Raw genomic sequence first — 22,897 nt, 5'->3', positions numbered from 1 at the left:
GCCTCCGGAGTATCTGGGATTATAGGCACACACCACCGTGCCCAGCTAATATATACATATATATTTAGTAGAGATGGGGTTTTGCCATGTTGGCCAAGCTTGTCTTGAACTCGTGACCTCAGCTGATCCTTCCGCCAAAGTGTTGGGATTACAAGTGTGAGCCACGGTGCCCAGCCTGTTCTGCTTTTAAATACTTTGTGTCAGTTAGTATCCTACCATCCTCCCTGCAACCCTGCTAGGGATAAAGGAGTCATTCCTGTTTTACAGATAAGGAAACTAAAGATCAAGGAAATTAAGAAGTGACTTACCAGGTCATTCAACTTGTAAATAAATGGCAGAGCCAAAAATCACAGAGCCCAAATATTAATTTACTGTTAACTATTCCAGCCAGGTGGTTGTTCCCAGAAATTATCCCTAAAGAGTTATCTGAAGTCAAAATAATGGTGAGAAACTTTTTAATAAGAATGATTCTTGCTTTTGTTATAAATTTTTAACTTGGAAATTCAGTGTGTCAAGTGCTGTTTTTTGATATAGGCAGGTTTCTTTTAAAAATCCTCCTGAGTATTCATGTAAGTGTCAGAAATACCACCCCCACCCCCATATTCAAATTTTCCACTTCTAGCCAACTTTGACAGTACAATGCCAAATAGTAAGTCTCATTTCCAAGTAAGGAAGCCCTTTAGCGGATAGATATCAGCTAATCAGTTTTTAAACTTTTTTTTCTTCCTAAAAATTGGGCAGAAGTCAGTAACCCACAGACGGGAGTTTCACTTTTAACTGACAGTGTAAGGAAGGGGACTTGACAGTTTCTTGAAAAAGCTGCACCCAGGGTGTTCATATTTCTAAGAAATAACTGTATGAGCTTATTTGCAAGCGGTCCCTGTCTGCTTCATGCAGAAATTCTTCAGGTGGGTCTTGCTTCTTGTGTTAGTCAAGGAGGCAGAACTGCAGCGACCAGGCCAGTAGCTGCTTTACACCATTCATCAGAAGACGGCTTTATTTTATTTTATTTTTTTGCATTCACTTTTAAAAATAGCTGCCCATGTGTCAGTTGCCAAAATAATGTGAGGAATCTGGTTATACAAGTTCAGATTTGTTTAGAGAGAATAAAGACCAAGCTCAGGCGATTGCCCGTAACAAAACCAGTAAGATAAGCACTCAAGATTAGCCATGACTGGCAATCGTTGAGACTTCCATGTTCCAGCATCATTTATTTTTAGTTCCTGTGTTGAAACCATAGATGAAGACTTTTCTATTTATTCATTCTTGACCTTGGGCAGCCAGGTCTGCTCCCACATTCTTCTCATCATTTTATAATCTTGTTGAGCTGGGATACTAAGCAGGGCTCTCCAAGAGCATCAACATTTTCAAATGTTCAGAGTCTCTTGAGTTGAACCACCTTGAGTCCAATAGGCCTTGGCCTGGGAAAGTGTCTGGACGCCCCTGCTCCATTTGTCTAGGGTTCATGGTGAAGCGGGCAGAGGAGTTGCTCAAGTTTTACTTGGATTAACCACCCTTCCAGCTCTGAGGAGTAGATAAAGACTTTCAATAAAAGTGCATGACTGTGAGCAGCTCCCAGGCTCTAATTTGATGTTCTTTTTATTTCTCACTGACTTGCTGTGCTTTTTGCCTCCCTGACAGCGTAGTAACACCCAAATTTTGTTTCTCCTTAGTCTTACCTAAATTTGCTTTTGAATTTTTGTTTTTCCTTAGTCTTACCTTAGAAACCTAACATCTGAGAAATAATAATCTTATGATATTGGAACCTTGGTTAAGCCAGTGTGCAATATACTATTTTAATTTGGTTACTGCTACCATCCCATTTGAGATTTTTGTAGAGAACAGGGTCTCACATTGTCCAGGCAGGTCTTGAACTCCTGGGCTCAAGCCATCCTTGTGTCTCTGCCTCCATAACCACCGGGATTACAGGTGTGAGGCACCGCACTGGGCCATGAGATTTTTTTACTACCTGTTTTTAAATTCAGTTTGTGGAATTTTAAAATTTGAAGTATCAAATGAGATATGTTTAAAGACCTTGAAATTCCCTTTCCAACTGTAAGGTTTTGTGAAATTTCTGACTTGCTGAGTACAAATAAGAAAGATATTAAGAAGCCAGGATAAAGCTCAAATGGAAAGAATCATCGTTGCTTGCCAACTTTTAATGAAGAAGTAATTCTGCTAAAATCTAAATATTTTATTTTATGTAAATGAAATTCTCACAACCCTGATGAGTATGTTCCTTATAATATCTTTGTTAAGGAAATTGCTTGGAACTTCTCAACAGAAAATACCCTCAGATATATCGAACAAGAACACAGGAAGCATGGTTCTGGTTCTAGTGATGCCATGACACTTTTGGTGGCATCTTAGTTAGATCCCAGTTTTGGTGCTAATCTCTTTAGAGCCCAACAAGAGGGACTGTTACCAGTTTGGTTATGTAACCAGCTGTGGGAAAACAGAGTTTATCTTTGCATCGTAGGCACCTTGTAGGTAGTTTCCTGTGTATAAATATATGATTCAGCTCTATACACCAAAAGAAAAATACCATACCCTGAGAACCTATGCCCCAGAATTTTGTATTTTTTTCCCCCTTTTAACATTTCTCTCCAATCTATGTAGAATTTATGTTGGATAAGTATGAAGAAGGGCTTTAAAATGAGACTTTTCTTTCCAAGAGGCAAGTGAATTGTCCCATTGTTAGCAATCCTTCTCTAGTGGTTTGTGCTCTGATATGTCAGATTCTTGAATATCCCAGAGGAGGTTTCTGGCTGTCTCTTCTGAGGGCTGTATGCTTGTAGCAGGATCTCTGAAGTAAGCTTGCTGGGCCCCACTCCTAACCAACTTTACCACCTCTAGGCCACGTGCCATGGGGAGGTGTACACCACCTTTTTGAGTCTCAGTTTTTTTTAATCTGCAAAAAGAGAGATGATAATAAGGCCTCCTTTGGGACTATTGTGAGGATCACATGGGAAAATACATGGTAAGTGCTCATATTAAAACATAAAAAATCCTTGGTCACTCTGGTTTCAATAATTGTGGTGTATGATATATTAATATCTGCACACAGGTGCACTTTCATCATGAGTTATCAACATTGGCAGAGGTAAGAGGAATGGACAACGAGAAGTGACATTTCAAGCATATCTTTCGTATTTGCTAAATGTCCACAGGGCAGGTGGCTAAAGGAGTTAATTTCCTTCCATACCATAGCATGCTCTGCAGTAAGAGGTCGAAAACAACGTGACAGGGAAAGATGCCCTGGATGTTAAATGAAAAAAGCAAGTGGTAGAACAATGTTATCATTCTGTTTTTGAAAAAAACAAGATGTTACACCCAGCAACTCGTGTTTTTAGACAGAAGGAAATGTCTGGAAGGATTACCACCAGAGGGTGCAAACCGGTGGCCCCCCCGGGCCAAATGTAGCCAGCAACTGTGTTATGTGGCCCGTACAATACTTCTTATGGTGATGAATAGTTGCCAGCATTTACAATTGACAGATTTTACATAAGACCCTGAATTTCAGGGTCTTATGTAAAATTAGAATGTCTGGTCACCCTGGGCCATTAACCCCTTAGGAACCCGAAAAGCTGGAACTGACCTAAGACAAAAACTCTCAGTGGTGCCTCAGTGCCCACCTGGCCTTTTCTTTCAAGTACCTGACCCCTGGTCCTAAATCCATTTGGGTTAATAAGCCTCTGTCTACATCTGGCTTTTTAACCCCAGTGCGTCCAGCAAATGGGATCGGGATAGAAAAAAAAGTAGGGCCTTTGGGAAGACTCACTTTTTACTTTATATACTTCTGTGTGGTTTGAATGTGTGACAGTGTGCTATGTTACTTTTAAAATGTAAAAACCAATACATAAACATGTTTGAATACTTGGTAGTATCCTAGATACCGTAGAGAAAACTGTTCCTTTTGATATCCCATTATAAAGCTCAAAATGAATGTGGACCTTGAGGATCAGAGCCTCTTACTATTGAAATTCTCCTCTTGAAGTGCCTTCTTCATGGACCCATTTCAATCCGGGAGTTATTGCTTCTGGTCAGAGCAAGGGCATCAGAGGAGACGGCCGTGCCCTGTTCTTGCCTTGCTTTTTGCAGGCTGCATCCCTTTCCCCTGCCAGGACATCTGTTGGCCCTCTCTCTGTCCCTCCCTACTCCACTGCTACCTGCCCTGGAGCCCCTCAAGTTTCACCTCTTCCACAAAGTGCTGCAGCCCACAGGTTTCAGTTCTTCTTTCCCATTCAGTCAGCAGCCGGAAGTTAGGCTGAATCATTCTAGGATTTGTTCATGTGAATTTTCCCTTCCTCCCCGCAAAAGAAAGAAAACATAGTATGCCCTGGTCATCTCACATTTCCAATGAATCCTCACTGGGGTGAGGCTGGCCTTGGCTGCTAGGACTCCTCGAAGTGACTTGTCAGAAAATCCTCCAAGAGAGGAGTGGCTGGGTGATGCAGCCTCCCTCGTTTCCCAGGGCACTGTCTTTCTTCATCGGCTGAGTTGTCCCCGAAGCTGGCTAATCTCAAGTTGTTTACAGGCTTGTTCAAATTCAGGACCCTTCCTGTGTAGGAGGCTGGAACAAGAGGCCTTAGGAATACCTGCCCTTACCCCTCCCCCAGCCACCACTTAACTAGCTTGCTTTGTGGGGAGTCAGGCTTTAGGAAGTAGGGAATCCCAAGGACAATCTGAAACCCACTTCTCGGTGGACACTGCCATTTGATCTGCCACTCATTACTGAGTGCTTCCAGGTGCTAGCTCCTTGGTGACCCAGATGCTTGCCTGAAAGGCAGTGATTTCACTTCCTCCTTTCTCTAAGCAGGTGTGATTCCCTCACACTTTTTGAAGCAAGACCCAAGCCTGTCAGAGCAGCCTCCAGACCTATTAACGTACTTGGTTTCTTCCAAAATACCCCGTAGTTCTGCACTGCCTTGCTGTTGAGTTTGCCAGTTCTTCTGCCTAGAACACCCGTCAGAAGACTGCCCATGTGTCTCTTGCTCTGAGAATCCTTCTCAGACTTTGTCCCCATGAAAAATGCATTTGCCAAGCTCGCTTATTTCCTGGACCCCTCAACACTTTTTGCAAATTCCTGGCAACGTGGATGGAGAGAGCCTGCTTTCTAATGAAAGTCTTGGATTTAATCTCCTTCTGTTAGACCAGAAGCTTATTGTTCAAATGAACCTGCTGTCTTTGCTGGGTCCCCTGACTTTACTCAGGCCTGAGACAGAGGAAGGCTCTTAAAAATCCATGCATTTGTAAGAAGGCCTCAGGAAACCCTGGGCTAAATCTTAGCCACTAAAATTTGTAATTAGGAAGATTTTTGTAAGTCAAATACTACCCCATTAGATAACTAAAAGAAATAAATCAATAATTGAGAACTACACTAGAGTTATGTCTCCTTGAGTTTGAGACCCTCTGCCAATGTTCAAGGAGGGTGAGAGGGCTGGTTTGTTTGTGGGGAAGGAGTGAGCCAGGCATAGTTTTCAATCTGAAACCTTATAGTTTCCTATGAGACAGTCTCCCTTACCCAAGAGGTCTGGGTTTTTTATAAGGCAAGGAACTGGAGCAAGACGTTCATTCTGGTGAGATCCCCACTTCATAAAACAAGAAATGTCAGCCATGAGTTATTTCCATAATAGCTCTGAGCAGAAAGACCTCTTACCCATGACAAAAGTTGAAAGGGAGGTTTCCAGAAGCAGCTACTTTGAAAGGGCTCTGAAGGGAAGATGCCAGGTTTGCATAAGACAAAAAGAAACGGATGGGTGTGTAGTTGCTTTTGAACTGCGACTCAGTATGGGCTCTGTATCCTGGGCACTGATTCTTGGTTAAAGTTCAAGTAGATCATTGATTCCTCTTTGAAGACCCAACGCTCTCCTCCCAATGTCCCTTCTCCTAGTGATGCTTTCTTTTCTACTTCACCCTGATGTTTGGGTCTGCAAAGCTGCAGGCAGCACACCCGCTGCAGCCGACAGGATGCTTCACATTGCTTTTGGTGGGGACCCAGTGAGCACTGTTTATCTCTCACAGGCTGGGGATTGTCAGTCAGAAACTGAACTTCTGGTTTACCTTTGAATGCTCAAAGAGTGCTTTGCAAAAACAGCAATAGTAGGAGAGGTGGGGAGCTCTTGACTGGTGCGGCTCTCAGCCTCTGACACTTGTAACTGATGGCCCCTGTCACTTCCTGTCATGCAGCCCAAGTGGCGGGGAGGAGTTCCTTCAGGGAAACTATGCTCAGCCCTGTTCAGAGAATCCTATGCACAGGGCTCCACTGCAGTTAGGAGCCGGCGAGTCCGGGTGGATGAGGTCAGAGCGCCCCATGGTGTGGTGCTGCCTCTTTGTCCCTGCGCAGGTAAGCCCCCTGCTGCTGAACCTGGGATGGGCCAGCTCTCAACTCCCACCCGAGCCAGCCGGGTTGGGGGGCGGTGCCAGGATCTGAGGTGTGGGAGGACGCAGTGTTCTTTTTACCTTCCAAGACACTGATCAGAGAACTGCTGTTAAAAGCACCTGGGATGATGGAGCCAGATTCCCGCCTCACTTTAGTATGAATCAGAAGAGCACTGTGTGGCTGTGTTTAAGACCGCAGATGGCTTTGCTTGGTTGCGAGGGTGAGCTGAGTGGCGTGCATAGCTGTCAGGGCCTCCTTTAGCATATGTGATTGGAGGGGAACAAAGGGAAGGGCTTTTCACGCTGTGCTCTGCAATGCTACTATTTTAATTTTTGTAAGAGGATGATTTTGATTAATGGGAAGGAAAAGAGAGAAAAGAAGATGCATCCGCCTTCTGTTTTATTGTTGCTATTTAATCACAAAGTGGATTTCCAAGATCTTCTCTTTTTCTTTGGATTGGAAGATGGCTAAACTAGGTTTTAGAAGTTCATGCTGCTTGAAGCAACTGTTTTGTAGGTTTCCCTAAAGTGATCCTGGTGTTTTTGAGTCTGTTTGTTATTGGGAGAATGAAGTCAGATATTATCAGTGGAGACTCAGACTTGATACCATTCTCATTAAGAACATCGTTGTTTGGTTTGGGTTATTTTGGAAAGAGTGTCTGGAAATGTTATGTTTCCATGGGTTGAAGAATGGTTAGGAGCTCTGAAGGTTACTTTCCCTATCCCTTTATTTGTTTTTTTGTGGAGGTAGTTGTTAAAGTTTTGGATAAGCCAAAACTGTTCTTTGTTTGTTTATTTTTGTTTTTTGAGACAGAATCTTACTCTGTCATCCAGGCTGGAATACAGTGGTGCAATCACAGCTCACTGCAATCTTGACCGCCTGGGCTCCAGCAGTCCTCTTGCCTCAGCCTCCTGAGTAGCTGGGACTACAGGCATACACCACCATGCCCTGCTAATTATTTCATTTTTTTGTGGAGATGTGGGTCTCACTATGTTGCTCAGGCTCGTCTTAAACTCTGAGCTCAAGCAATCCTCCTTGAGCTCAAGCTTCAGCCTCCCAAAGTGCTGGGGTCAGAGGCATGAGCCACTGCACCTGGCTTGCCAAAACTGTTTTTTAAAGGCAATGTCCATTGCTTTTTCTATTCTTCTCATCACAACTATGTTCCTGGGACTGATTTCTGTAACCCTGATTCCAGCTTTTGTGTATGACCATTGTGTATGACCATTCTAGACATACATTTTTTTCAAATTTTTTATTGTGGTAAAAATACATGTAACACATAATTTACCATCTTGACTATTTTAAGTAAATAGCTTAGTGGTATTAAGTACATTCATAATGTTGTACAACCATCACTACCATCCATCTCCAGAACTCTTTTCACCTTGCAAAACTGAAACTCTATACCCGTTAAACAATAACTCTCCATTCTTCCCTCCCCCATCCCCTGGCAACCACCATTCTACTTTCTGTCTCTATGATTTTGATTACTCTAAGTATCTTATATAAGTAGAGTCAAACAGTATTTGTCTTTTTTTGACTGGCTTATTTCCCTTAGCATAATGTCTTCTGGGTGCATTCATGTTGTAATATGTGTCAGAATTCCCTTCCTTTAAGAATATTCTGGTTTAAAAAAAAAATTAAAGCAAAATTCAAAATTAAAAAAAAAAGAATATTCCATTATTGCGTATGGTGGTAATATTGTATGGAGCTCTGAAGGTAACAGAGAAACAAATACTCAATTTCTCTGTGAATATATGACACTGTTGCATAATTATATATAGTACATATTTTGCATTTCATTATTACCTCTAATAGTGATTGAAAACTACCCTCTGTATTACAAGGCTGAAAGATTTGAGAGCTGTTTACTGTATGCCCCACATTAAACAGGTGTTTTTTTGTCAATTAATATTGTTAAACGGTGACATACCACATTTTGCTTATCCATTCATCCTTGGATGGACCTCGGGTTGCTTTCATGTTTTAGCTGTTGTGAATAATGCTGCTATGAACATGAGTGTACAAATAATCTCTTAAGACCCTGCTTTCAGTTTTTTTCCTGTAAGTTATTGGGGTACAGCTAGTATTTGGTTACATGAATAAGTTCTTTAGTAGTGATTTGTGAAATTTTGTTGCACCCATGATCCAAGCAGTATACACTGCAACCTATTTGTAGTCTTTTATCTCTCACTGCCCTCTCACCCTTCCCCTCAAGTCCCCAAAGTCCATTGTATCATTCTTACACCTTTGCGTCCTCATAGCTTAACTCCAACATATCAGTGAGATCATAACGATGTTTGGTTTTCCATTCCTGAGTTACTTCACTTAGAATAATAGTCTCCAATCTCATCGAGGTTGCTGTAATGCCGTTAATTCATTCTTTCTTATGGCTGAGTAGTAGTCCATTCTGTAAATATACCACAGTTTATTTATCCACTCCTTGATTGATGAGTGTTTGGGTTTGTTCCATGATTTTGCAGTTGTGAATTGTGCTGCTATAAACATGCATGTGCAAGTATCTTTTTCGTATAATGACTTCTTTTCCTCTGGGTAGATAGCCAGTAGTGGGATTGTTGAATCAAATGGTAGTTCTACTTTTAGTTCTTTAAGGAATCTCGACACTGTTTTCCATAGTAGTTGTATTAGTTTACATTCCCACTACCTGCTTTTTGTTTTTTTGAGTATATACCCAGAAGTAGTATTGCTAGAACATACAGTAATTCTATTTTTAATGTTTTGAGGAACCACCATACTGTTTTCCACAGTGGCTATTCCATTTTATATTCCCACCTACAGTGCACAAGGGTTCCAGTTTCTCGACATCCTCCCCAACACTTCTAATTTTGATTTTTTTTTCCAATAGTAGCCATTCTAATAGGTGTGAAGTGGTATCACCTTATAGTTTTGATTTGAATTTCTCTGATGATTAGTGATGTTGAGCATCTTTTCATGTGCATTATTGACCATTTGTATGTCTTTTTTGCAGAAATGTCTGTTCAAGTCCTTTGCTCACTTTTGAATTGGGTTGCTTATTTTTTTGTTACTGAGTTTTAAGAGTTCTTTACATATTCTGAATATTAATCCCTTTTCAGTATATTATATGCAAATATATTATCCCATTCTTTGTGTTGCCTTTTTGTTTTGTTACACTGTTTAGACATACTTTTGGTTGTTTGTTTGTTGTTTTTTGTTTTTAAGGAGACAGGGTCTTTCTCTGTTGCCCAGGCTCGAGTGCAGTGGCACAATCATAGCTCATTGCAGCCTTGAACTCCTGGGCTCAAGGGATCCTCCCACCTCAGCCTCCCGAGTAGCTGGGACTACAAGTGTACACCACCATACCCGGCTAATTTTTTAACTTTTTTGTCAAGACCAGGTATTGCAGTGTTGCCCAGACTCATCTTGAACTCCTGGCCGTAAGTGATCCTCCCACGTTGGCCTTCCAAAGTGCTAGGATTATAGACATGAGCCACTGCATGCCCCTCAGACGTATATTTTTAATACTTTGATGTGACTGGGGTAATTTCAGCCTTTCCCCATCTCACTCACCTCACTATTTGCTCTCTTGATGAATAATTTTTGAGCCTTTCAAGTATGAAAGTTGACAACATTCAAATGATTGATTACGTGTCAGTGATAGTTAATGTAATGTTAATAACGATATAATACGATAATAACTTACATTTATTAGATGCTTAGCTAAATACTTTACTCATATTTGGTCATAAAAGTCTTACAACACTGTAGGGATTGGCTATTATCATTATTCTTATTTTGCAGATGGCAAAAAACTGAGATTTACAGAAGATAAATAATTTGTCTAGGTCACCTGAATGGTTAAGTAGTGGATCAGGTTTCAAATCCAGGAAGAATGGATTCAGAAATGATGTTTTTAGCCATTAGGTGCTATGTGATGACTTTAATGTGGGGTCCTTCCCAGATCTCCTATTATGTGCAACATCTGCAGTAACACTTTCCTTTCCAACGATTTGGTAAGTTGTCCCATTTTGGTGAATGTTTGCTGTGGTCCAGTCAGTGCCTAAGTAAGAGGCACCTATGACAAGTCACTACTTTCTCTGGACTCAGTTTCCCCACTTGTCAAATCAGAGATGTCTCTAAACTCAATTTAGCTCAGATATGAGTCTAAAGTATGCAAATATTTTGCACAAAAAGTCAAAAATAGTTTTCACATCTGCCCTATTTCAAAGTCAAATGATTTAATGAATGATTTAATGCATGTGTTTAAGCACCCATTTCCCAAGGATATCAACTAGAACTCAAAATATAATTGGCTTACTAACTACTTTAGTCTGCTTATGAACATATATATATATATATATATATTTTTTTTTTTTTTTTTCTTTTAGAGACAGTTTTGCTCTGTCATCCATGCTGGAGTGCAGTGGCATGATCATAGCTCACTGTAGCCTTGACTTCCTGGGCTCAAGTGATCCTCCCCCATCAGCCTCTGGAATAGCTCAGACCTTAGTGTGTAAGGGCTTAGCAACAACAGGGCTCTGAGGCACCTATGTCCTGAGGTAAACATGGACATAGTTTGATTTTGTGGAGGGAAGGAAGCAGCATATTCGATGGAAGGTTGAGAATGCATTTTAAAGCCGCTATTCTAGCCATGTTTTTACAGCTTGCCCAGGACGCCAAGTAGGAGCCATGGCAGGGGAAGTTGATTCAAACCAGATCCTAAAAAGGCCTCTCTTGATGGAATACTCAGACGTGTGACTCGGAGCGGGCAAGGTTAGAGTGGTGACCCCAGCTGTTCACTGGGACAGAAACAATGGGTGGCTTTAGGACCTAAATATAGACAAAGTGAATGTCACTTAGGGAAACTCAGGAAACTCGCTCCTTATACTGGCCGGGGTGGGCAGTTCTCTTGGGAAGCAGCTCCTGTGTGCCAACCCTTGCTCTGCTAGCCCTCTTTTGCTGAATATCTCTGTCCGTATTCTAGCTTCCCTGCATTCTTTGGGCACCTGCCTCAGCTTGGCAGCCTTGAAATAACTCATGACAGATCCTTATTTCCCCGTCTCTCCCTTCCAAGTCTTCCTTGCAGTGCTTACCACCTCTCTCCCTTTCCTCTCACAGACCTCACACAGCCCAGGTGTCCTCATAAACCCCAGGTGTCCTCTCCAGCATATTCCTTGTGGAGCAGGGACAAGAGCACTGGGCTGGGAGTTAGGAGTCTGAGGATCAAGTTCTGGATTAACCCCAGGTGTCCTCTCCAGCATATTCCTTGTGGAGCAGGGACAAGAGCACTGGGCTGGGAGTTAGGAGTCTGAGGATCAAGTTCTGGATTTTGCAGTTAACTCTGGGCAATGCTGAACTTCCCCAGTACCAGGTTCTCCAAGCAGAACCAGTAGAGACATAGCTGTCAAGGACTGAGATCCTGGAAGTTGCAGCCTGAAGTCAAATCCTCACTGTCACTTACTCTGTGACCTTATGCAAGTTCCTTACCTCTCTGGGCCTCAGTTTCTTCACCTGCAGGATGAAGATGCTGATAGTACCTGCCTCATAGGGAATCAGGAATTTATAAAATAGTATCTGTGAAGCGCTTCAAACAGCGTATCTTGTTAGTGCTCAAAAATGCTCACTATGATTATGATTGTGATTTTTAGGAAAAAGAGACTTGTAATAGATCAGTGTTTCCCAAATTTCACTTACATTTTTCATATTCACATACCATCGGTACTATTATTTTTCAGTTACTGTATTTATTTAAATTATCTCTTTTTCGTTTTTGGTTTTTTAGGTTTGGGTTTTTTGGTTTGTTTTTGGTTTTTTTTTAGACTTAGGTGCATCCTAAGCAGTAATAGTCCTGAAATCACAGGTTGGAAATGTGTTTCCTAAAACATATTATAATAAATATATGCAGGTCTATTGCATATGGTCTGAGATGATATTATATCACCAGTGGGATCCACTTTCCGTGCTTTGAGGACTGCAGAACCAGTGGCTCTGAGCATCTGAGGTCCAGGTTGATGCCTCTAGTGATTTTGACCGTACTCATCCCATCTTTCCATCAATCAGGCACTGCCTGAGAACCATCTTTGTGCTGGATTCTGCACCGGGTGCCAAGGTGGCCAAAATATGGGTCTTTATAGTCCCTGCTGTCTTCTTTGAATGGGACATTACCAGCCCAGAGAAAATTGGGGAAAGAGGGATGTACACAAAATGACCCAATTTCTGAAACTGCATCTTAAAAGTAAGAAAAGCCAGGGCCACTCTCCCTGCCTGAAACTTCTGGAGTTGGGTAAAGGAGACTGTTTCAGTCAGCGTTTGCTGAGTCACAGCTACCCCAAAACTCAGTGGCAAACAATAACAAACATTTATTCTTATGCTTATAAGTGTGCAGGTTGGCTGGGGTGGTCTGTCCTACGTGGGTTCATTCTGGACAGTGCTACCCACATATATATTCTTCTCTTGTGGAGCGAGCAGAAACACATGATGTCTCTTAAGATGTAGGCTCAGAGTTGGTACACCATCTCTTGCACCTCACAGGATCAAGCCATGGAGGTCAGGAAAAGGCATAAATATTTGCTGAAGAATAAATATATCTACCATCAAGCTCATCACCGTTTACTTACTGAACCCACATTTACTGAGTGCATATTGTGTGAAGCATTCTGCATGTTGCTGGGAGTGGGGGATGTTAAACATAGTAACAGTAAGTGATGAAGGTGATGAGAACGCCTATCCCAAGGCCTGGCATGTATTAGGTCCTAAATGAATATATGATGAATGATGATCTACTGGTACCTCTTAAGTGCTGACTAGTGATGAGTATTTCACTGGGATTATTTCATCTTATCTTCCTAGCCCTCTTGGGCAGATACAGCAAGCTCGGGTCAGACAAGTGCAAGGCTGTTAAATGCTTATGATCTTCTGATATGAGAAAGGGAGAGTTGATGGAGGCACAGCAGCAGGGAGAGGCCACATGCCATGAGACCATCCCTGATGCTGGGGAGAGAGGCAGGCTCTGCACCAGTCAAGCACAGGTTCAAATCCCTTAGGTGTATATTTCCATGAACACTTTGTGGACTGTTTTGGGCACCAACCCTTCAAGCACCCGCACATACTAAGAATTTAGCATGGTGCTTGGTCTGTCATAGTTTCACTAAATCACCAGCCCTCTGCCTTCCTGAGTTCACGTGTGTCTTTGAGTGTTCTCTTTAGAAACCTGCACATAGTTGTGAAAATGTCTGTACAGCCCCCTGGCTCCTGGTGAAGAACTCTGCTCTAATTTTTCACTCCATCCATTCTCCCTTGTCCTTCTTTCTCTCTTAAGAAACTACTCCAGAAGCGAAGCGGTGTTTTTCTTTGTTTGTATGCCAGTGTCAGGTGCAGGGTATGACTCGTATTAGCTGCCCAATGAGTGTTTTCTAGATGAGTGAGAGAATAAAGATGACAGTGTTGATGATACCTTGTTTGCATGTGCATAGCATCAGGGAATTTTTGAACTGAATGAGATAGAACATGCATGTGCATGTGTCATTATGATAGAATGATTTCTGTTCCTTTGGGTATATATCTAGTAATGGGATTGCTGGGTCGAATGATATTTCTGTTTTAAGGTCTTTCAGGAATCACCACACATTGCATCCAACCCCTTTATTTTCTGGATTATAAAACTGAGACCGAATTATAAACCTTACCCAAAGGCATACAGCTAATAATAATAATAATAATATCATTATCATTATTATAATTAACATTCCCCCCCAAGCAGATACAATTAGATCTCATTCCCTCAGTACCTTTTCAGAATACAGGATCCATTCTGATTTGTCAGTTTTATGGATCACATTGCACAACTGAGTTTTCTTGTCCCTCATATCTGAAGCCAAAGACATGGATGACAGAAACATATTCCACATCTCAACTGCAGAACCATTATGGTGTGAGCCCCTTAAGGCAAAGTGCTTGTCACCTCACCTCTTTCTCTGGATCTCCCCTTTCCACTCTGTCCTTCAGTTCTCGCCCAGATCTGTGTATATGGACTGCGGAGGTGGGGACATTTGTGCTGAGGCTGGTCAAGCTGTGGGTGGATGGTGGATTACGGACAGAGCAAGGGAGGAATTTGTTCCTGCAGAATCCTGGAAATCTTATTTGGAGCTGTTCTTCTATTCTTAGTTTTGAAGGCACTTTGTTCTCTGGTGCATTGTTTTAACAGCCACCAGGAAATCAGTCCCCGCTCGGGGTCACTGGTGTCTGCCTGTGGCCGCCCAGGTGGGAAGTGTACTGGTTTGTTGCAGGGTTGATCCTTTGTCATCAGGATCATTGTAGCCCTTTCTCCTCTTGTTGCCCAGCCTGTCTGCATGGGGCGGGGAAAGGTAAGAAGGAAAAAGAGATTCCAGTGAGTCTCTTTTGCTTTATAGCAATGATTAACTGTACACTTCTTTTGTTCCTTTAAGTGCAGGGGTACATGTGCAGGTTTGTTTTATAGGTAAACTTGTGTCATGGGGGTTTGTTCTATCAATTATTTCATCACTAAGGATTAAGCCCAATACCCATTAGTTATTCTTCCTGATCCTCCCTGTCCTCCCACCCTCCACCCTCTATGTGTCCCCAGTGTGCGTTGTTCGCCTCTATGTGTCCATGTGTTCTCATCATTTAGCTCCCACTTATAGGTGAGAACATACAGTATTTGGTTTTCTGTTCCTGCATTAGTTTGCTAAGGATAATGGCCTCCAGCTTCATCCATGTTCCTGCAAAACACATGATCTCATTCTTTTTATGGCTGCATAGTATTCCATGGTGTATATGTACAACGTTTTCTTTATTTAGTCTACTGTTGATGGGCATCTAGGTTGATTCCATGTCTTTGCTATTGTGAATAGTGCTACAACGAACATACATGTGCATGTGTCATTATGATAGAATAATTTATATTCCTTTGGGTGTATACCCAGTAATGGGATTGTTGGATCGAATGGTATTTCTGTTTTTAGGTCTTTCAGGAATTGCCACACTGATTTCCATAGTGGTTGAACTAGTTTACATTCCCACCAAAAGTGTATAAGCAAATAACTACATTTATTTCTATGTAAAAAGAAAGATGCTAAAATCCAGACCTCCATAGCACTGTGCTTTCTGGAGCAGTGTTGTCCAGTAGAAGTAGAATGTTAGCCAGGTGCCGTGGCTCACGCCTGTAATCTGAGCACTTTGGGAGGCTGAGACAGGTGGATCACCTGAGGTCAGGAGTTCGAGAGCAGCCTGACCAACATGGTGAAACCCCATCTCTACTAAAAATACAAAAAATAACCGTGGTGGTGTGTGCCTGTAATCCCAGCTACTCAGGAGGCTGAGGCAGGAGAAATGCTTGAACCCACAAGGTTGAGGTTGCAGTGAGCAAGATCGTACCACTTCACTCCAGCCTGGCGACAGAGCGAGACTCTGTCTCCAAAAAAAAAAAAGTGAATTTAAACAGTCACATGTACCTAGTGGCTCCCACATTGGACAGCACAACTCTAGAGATTTGATCTTATTAGAAAAATATCAATTTAAACTTGACCAGGGTATCGTTTCTCACCTACCACACTGGCAGAAATTAGAAAGTTGGATAATGCTGTTTGAGGAGGGGAACAGAACCTTTTATACATGGCCAGTAGGAGTATAAATTAGAGCAGGCTTTATGGAGGCCAGTTGGCAATGTTTAGCAAACTTACAAATACACATTCCCTTGACCCCAACCATTCTGTTTCTGGATATTAATGCTACAGAGTCTCTTATGCATGTAGGCTGGTTTATGTAGAAGGATATTTGCTGCAGTAGAAGATTGGAAACTACATACATACTCAGTCAATAGGGACTTAAATAAATACGTTATTGCACATTTTAAAACTGTAATTTGTATTTTATTTTATTTATTTATTTATTTTTTTGAGATGGAGTCTCGCTCTGTCGCCCAGGCTGGAGTGCAGTGGCCGGATCTCGGCTCACTGCAAGCTCCGCCTCCCAGGTTTACGCTATTCTCCTGCCTCAGCCTCCCGAGTAGCTGGGACTACAGGCGCCCGCCACCTTGCCCGGCTAGTTTTTTTTTTTTTGGATTTTTTAGTAGAGACAGGGTTTCACCATGTTAGCCAGGATGGTCTCGATCTCCTGACCTCGTGATCCGCCCATCTCGGACTCCCAAAGTGCTGGGATTACAGGCTTGAGCCACCGCGCCCGGCCTTAAAACTGTAATTTGCAACTACTGAAAAAAATTGATTATTTGATAGCGTGGAAAGCTTTCCCAAATACAATGTTAAGCAAGCGTAGAGCAGTACTTATAGTGTGTTAGCATTGGATAAAATAGATGATTTGCTTATTTATGTCTAGAGCAGGTGTGGAAGAATGCAATGTCTGGGATGTGAGAGAGGTAGACATCATCATATGGTGCCTATACCCTTTTGGAATTTAATCCTGTGCATTTGTATATTACCTATTCAAAAAATGAACACCTAAAAAACAAAAAGAGAAAACTGTAAGGGAAGGGTGAATCAGAGAAGGCTTCCTAGAGAAAGTGACCTTTGGACTGGATTGTAAAAGATGCATAGGAGTCCTTCAGGCAGGAGGAAGGCTGAAGCTCAGCGGCGTGAATGAGTGGAATGGGTTTAATCATCTACATGTACCCAGCAGTGGCAGAGTATTCGGTGTATAAAAGAGCATAGTAATGGAGTTTGGACATATATGACTAGCGAGATGGGAGAGGTTTTGTGAGTAGAGTTTGGATTTAACTCTGAACCAGAGGAGCCAGAGATGGTTTGAAGGAAATGGGAAGTAACATGCTTGTATTGATATGAATGACAGCTTTGGTGGAGTGGTGAAGTGGCCTGAAAGAGTGGTTCTCAAAGTGTGATCTGAGGAGCCCTAGGAGTCCCCAAGGCCTAGAGGGTACTGACGACATAAATACAAAACAGACGTTCTTTGTATGTGTCGACCAAAATAACAAATCATAGCAGCTTTATTGCAGGAGCAGATATGTGAATCCAGCTGTCTTCTGTGCAGCCAAACATTAGAGTAGTCAAAACATAAAACAATATGACTATTTTTCTGAAAATATAGTTAATTTTTATTAAAATGTGGTAATTAGATTAGCAAGTAATATGTTTATTTTTAAAAGAATAAATATTTTTAAAATTTCTCAGTTTTGGCTGGGCACGGTGGCTCATGCCTGTAATCTCAGCACTTTGGGAGGCCAAGGTGGAAGATCGCTTGAGCCCAGGAGTTTGAGACCATCCTGTCAACATAGCGAGACTCCATCTCTACAAATAATTTTTTAAAAGGCTGGGTGCAGTGGCTTATGCCTGTAATCCCAACACTTTGGGGGCCAAAGTGGGAGGACTGCCTGAGCCCAGGAGTTTGAGACCAACCTGGGCCACCTATCAAAACCTCATTCATCTCTACCGAAAAAAATACAAAAGTTAGCTGGGCGTGGTGGCACATGCCTGTATTCCCAGCTACTTGGGAGGCTGAGGTAGGAGGATAGCTTAAGCTGGGGAAGCAGAGGTTACAGTGAGCTGAGATTGCAACACTGCACCCCAGCCTGGGTAACAGAGCTAGACTCTGTCTCAAAAAATACATATATATATATAGGCATGGTAGCAGGTACCTGGTTCCAGCTACTTGGGAGGCTGAGGCAGGAGGATTGCCTGAGCCAAGGAAGTTGAGGCTGCAGTGATCCGTGATCATGCCACTGCACTCCAGCCTGGGTGAGAAAGTGAGACCTTGTCTCAAAAAAAATCTCAGTTTTATTTTCTAATATGGTACACCGTATCTATCAATACAAATTTATTTATCAATACAAACTAACCTAAACAAAAGCTCACTGGGGCCCTCACTAATTTTTGAAAGTATAAAAGCATCTTGAAATTAAAAAAAAAAAAATCAGGAACCACTGACCTAGAAGCAGGCAGGCCCTGTGTGTTTATAATTCTGGTTGGATTGAAATAAACTGCAGGGAAACAAATGCAGCTATCCAAACAAGGGTCAGGCAGGAGATGAGCTAGCAGGGCTGCAGCTGATGTGCACTTTACATATCCAAGTGCAGCAGTAGGATATGGGTGGTGTCTGTTAAAGAAGGAGCTTAGCTGATGGATTGGTTTTGACTGATGAGAATGTTGGTGCATGTCCTATATTTCATTTTCCCACTGGTGGATGCTTCTATTATTTCCAGTCCTTTGCTGTGGTAAACATCCTGGACATGTCTGCAAGTGCCCTTGGGCAAGACATACTCTAGAGTATCTCCCTAAAAGTGGAACACTGAGCAGTAAGATGTTCACATTTTCAGCATGCCTGGAAGTTGTCAAGTTGCTCTCCAATCTGTGACTCTCCCTCCAGCCTTGTGTGAGAGCCCTGATGTCTCCAAACCTTCATATTATCAGACTTTTCAATTTTGCCAATCCCAGAGTGTGAAATAGCATCTTGTTTTAATCCCTCTCCCACCATCACTCCTACCTCCATTCTGTACCTTGGAGCATAACTGAATTGTAGGCAATTCAGCAGAAATCTTTGTCACCAGGAAACTTGCGTTCATTCTCTCTCTCTCTCTCTCTCTCTCTCTCTCTCTCTCTCTCTCTCTGTGTGTGTGTGTGTGTGTGTGTGTGTGTGTGTGTGTGTGTATGTTTAGAGAGGGGACACACAAAAGCAAATTCTGTATTCTGGTTGCCTGGGTGAGGAAGGAGGAAAAAACTGGGACACTGTTCTTTATTTTAGACAGAAATTGCCCAGTCAGTTGTTATTGTTCTTGTGGTGTTTGCTGTCATTTGGGGCTACTTGGGTCCTCAGTGAAGGAGGAGAAATCAGGCCTCTCTCCGATGCCTGACCTGGGTTGGTGTTTGGGGTAAGGCCCATTCTGAGGCATTAAGCTGAGACCTAAGGCTTTGGGCACACAAGTGTAGTGTGAGAGTATAAGACTCCTTCTCTGGTCTGCTCACATGTCCTCACCTGGGTCAGGCCTTCTTGCAGGCCTGAAGCCAGGGCCAGCTTCACCGGCCTGCAACCTGGGCAGGCACACGGGGTCCTCATTCAGAAGGGCCATGTGCCTGGTTCAGTGCTCTACTATAGTCATCTCGAAACTCAGTACTTTTTGGACAAAGGGCCCCACATTTTTACTTTATGTCAGGTCCTGCAAATTATATAGCTAGTCCTGCCTTAAGTATCTTTGTGTCTCTCAGACTAAAAAGGATATAGGGAGAGGGGTGCAGTCCTGTGGGTGGCCCTGTTCTCTCCGCTCTGTGGAGGACCTGCATCCCACTGTGAGCTGCAAAGCTCTCTTTTTTTTCTTTTTCTTTTGAGACGGAGTCTCGCTCTGCTGCCCGGGCTGGAGTGCAGTGGCACGATCCCGGCTCACTGCAAGCTCCGCTTCCTGGGTTCATGCCATTCTCCTGCCTTAGCCTCCCGAGTAGCTGGGACTACAGGTGCCCGCCATCACGCCCGGCTAATTTTTTGTGTTTTTAGTAGAGACGGGGTTTCACTGTGTTAGCCAGGGTGGTCTCGATCTCCTGACCTCGTGATCCGCCCGCCTCGGCCTCCCAATGCAAAGCTCTTTTGAATGAAACACTCGTTTCCTCATTTCATGCATTTCTTTTCTTTTTTTTTTTTAAATCAGTCAATCAATCTATCTATCTCCATCCATCTCTCCCCACACACACACACACACACACACACACACATACACACACACACAAGATCCTCATTACTCATGATTTCATATTTGTAAGTTTGCCTACTCTCTAAAATCTATTTCTAATCCCAGAATTAATACTCATGGCACTTGTGCAGTCACTCCCAGACACATGCAGAGCAGCAAAATGTTTGAGTCCCCATAGCACATTGCCAGCAGAAGATGAACAAGGTGATACACTACCTAGCTCCCATACTGTAAATAAGTATCCTCTTTGTGGTCTGTTTAGTGCCATGTTGTTCACATTGTATTTTTTGCTGGTGATTTCAGTGTGTAAGAAGGTTCTCAAGTACAGTGCTGAAATGCTGTCTAGTATTTCTAAGCACAAGAGGGCTATGATGTGCCTTTGGAGAAAATACATGTATTAGATAAGATTCATTCAAGCTTGAGTTATGGTGTCGTTAGCCATGAGTTCAATGCCAATGAATCAACAATATGCATTAAATAAGGTGTCGTTAAGCAGAAATACACATAAAACAAGGTTATATATTGACAAAAATATTGCAACCATGCCTGGGCAACATAGCAAGACCTCATCTCTACTAGAAATAAAAATAAAAAAATTAGTGGGACATGGTGGTGCGTGCCTATAGTCCCAGCTACTTGGGAAGCTGAGGAGGGAGGATCACTTGAGCCCAGGAGATTGAGGCTACGGTGAGCAGTGAGTGTGCCACTGCACTCCAGCCTGGGCAACAGAGTGAGACCCTGTCTCAAAAAAAGAAAAAAAAATTACAACCAGAGGCTCACAGAAACTTAGCCCTGTATTCCCCGGAGCAATGGTTTAGTATTTATTAACTCAGTGTTCACGATGACTTAATAGAACATACTACTATGAATAATGAGAGTCAGCTGAATAATGAGAGTCACACACAGTATGTATGTGTGTCTTTGCCACTCTCTTGTTCACTCTCCATTTTGCCCTCTCTTTCTTCTAATCTCTTGCATTTTTGGTTCACTCTCATTTGTCAGTGGTCCTTCTGACATTAGCCTTGGGCCCTCAAGGGCACCAACCTTTATTCATTTATCCATGTATTTAATACACATTTGTGGATCACCTTTTGCCATGCACTGGTCTATGTTGGAACCTGAACACAGACCTTATGTTTCAAAAACATTGCTTATGCATAGGATTATTATAATTGGTGATGATTTTGAGACAGATTGAGAGTCTCATGCTGATTTCTGGAAAGTGTTTCCCAATCTCTGCCATTCTCATTACCCACTTTCCTCCCCCACCCAAAAACCTCTTTGGCCACATACTGTCATAAATGTATAAAATGTTAGGAGAAAACTTTAGAGGTCACCTGGTCCAACTCCCTCAGTTTACAGATAATGAAACTGAGATCCAGAGAGGGAAAGTGAAATGCCTGAAGTCACAAAGCTAGTCCAATGGCCTTAAAAAAGCAGGTGACAACCCAGGTAATAATAGTTCCCAGTTGCTCTACTTTATTACTTATACATTGGGTAAGAAAAAGATAACATCGATTGTGATCTGGTCACTTCTGATTAAAAGCATAAAACAGATTTCTAGAAATCGTGTACATTGTAATAAAGCTGGAGAAAGTGTATAAATGGAAGTAGAAAAATATCTAGATATAACCGTTGTTGTTTCAAGACAGGATCTTGCTCTGTCGCCAAGGCTGGAGTGCAGTGGTGTGATCACGGCTCACTGCAGCCTTGACTTCCTAGGCTCAGTCAGTCCTCCTGCCTCAGCCTCTGGAGTAGCTGGGACTATGGTGCGGGCAACCATGCCTGGCTAATTTATATATTTATATATACATTTTTTTTTGTAGAGGTGGGGTTCCGCCATGTTGCCCAGGCTGGTTTTAAACTCTGGCTGGTTTCAAGGGATCCTTCTGCCTTGGCCTCCCAAAGCGATAGGATTACAGGTGTGACCCACCACACCCCGCCAACTGTTTTTGTTTGTTTGTTTGTTTGTTTTTTGTTTTACAAAAATATTTCTTATCTGCAATCAAGGTATCTAGATGTTTCCAATATAGAGGGTGTTTAGGTTTCTCACTTGGGTGATATTCATGATCCAAATACCTGTTGTTATAACACATCCAAAAGTGGGTATCACTTGGTCCTAACAATATGTAACATACATTTGCAAGCCAGGACTGTGACAACAAAGGGAGTTGGGAGTGGGGGCCTCTGCTACAAAGCCAGCCAGGAAACAGATCCATCAGCCTTTACTTCCTGTTCACTCCCCAAACCTAGCCTCCACTCTCTCCCCTCCCAAAAAGGGGAAGGAAGAAGGTTAGGTAAAGATAACGTGCCCATCCTCAAACAAAGGATGGCGAACGCTTTTGGGTCACCCAAGCACTCCCATTTCCTGTGGCTAAAGTTAGACCTATTAGATATGAATTTCATTTTTAATCCATGACTGGGCAGACAGAGGGTTACAGTGCCAGGAGTGGTTCACATCTTCTCCAAAAAGGATGGGGAAAAGGAGGAGTCCCTTTTCAGTCATCTCAGGGCACAGGGTAACAGAGAGTTGCTTTTTCTGTACTTGTCACAGCAGCAAAATGCATGGGACAGTTACTCTGTGTGACAATTAAGAGAGGGAGCTCATGTGTGAATCACCTTTGACTATAACCCTTAATGCTGAAAAAGTCTTCATAATTTTCTGTAAAACAACGTATTTTTTCTTTCATATTTATATTTAATGGAAAGTTTATATTACTATGATGAACAGAAAACCAGTATGCTTGTAAATAGATGATAAGTATCCAAATAAATAAATATGCACAAACCAATGTAAAAAAATTCTAGCTAGGTGCTATTGTCTGAGCCTCTTTGTACATAGAAGAGAAAGATTGGGCATGGTAAACGTTAGG

At 42.3% G+C, this 22,897-nt stretch overlaps 1 protein-coding gene across 4 annotated transcripts in view; it reads left to right on the top strand.

Annotated features, from left to right (window-relative positions):
- The window catches only part of LOC105482527 (Rho guanine nucleotide exchange factor 3), a 346,919-nt gene that overhangs the window by 142,167 nt on the left and 181,855 nt on the right, over positions 1-22,897 (top strand). The window contains exon 1 of one of the 4 annotated variants that reach the window (XM_011742669.2): positions 6,218-6,346. The exons of the other annotated variants lie outside the window; for them this stretch is intronic. Coding sequence (XP_011740971.1) covers positions 6,251-6,346 — 96 coding nt within the window. The 5' untranslated portion in view covers positions 6,218-6,250. Of the gene's footprint in view, positions 1-6,217; positions 6,347-22,897 lie in introns of those variants that run through there. 4 annotated transcript variants of the gene reach the window in all.

The sequence above is a fragment of the Macaca nemestrina genome, chromosome 2 (genome assembly GCF_043159975.1).
Source record: "Macaca nemestrina isolate mMacNem1 chromosome 2, mMacNem.hap1, whole genome shotgun sequence".
Classification (NCBI taxonomy): Eukaryota; Metazoa; Chordata; class Mammalia; order Primates; family Cercopithecidae; genus Macaca; species Macaca nemestrina.
Note: the sequence above shows the minus strand (reverse complement) of the source record. Positions and strands in the feature narration are given on the sequence as shown.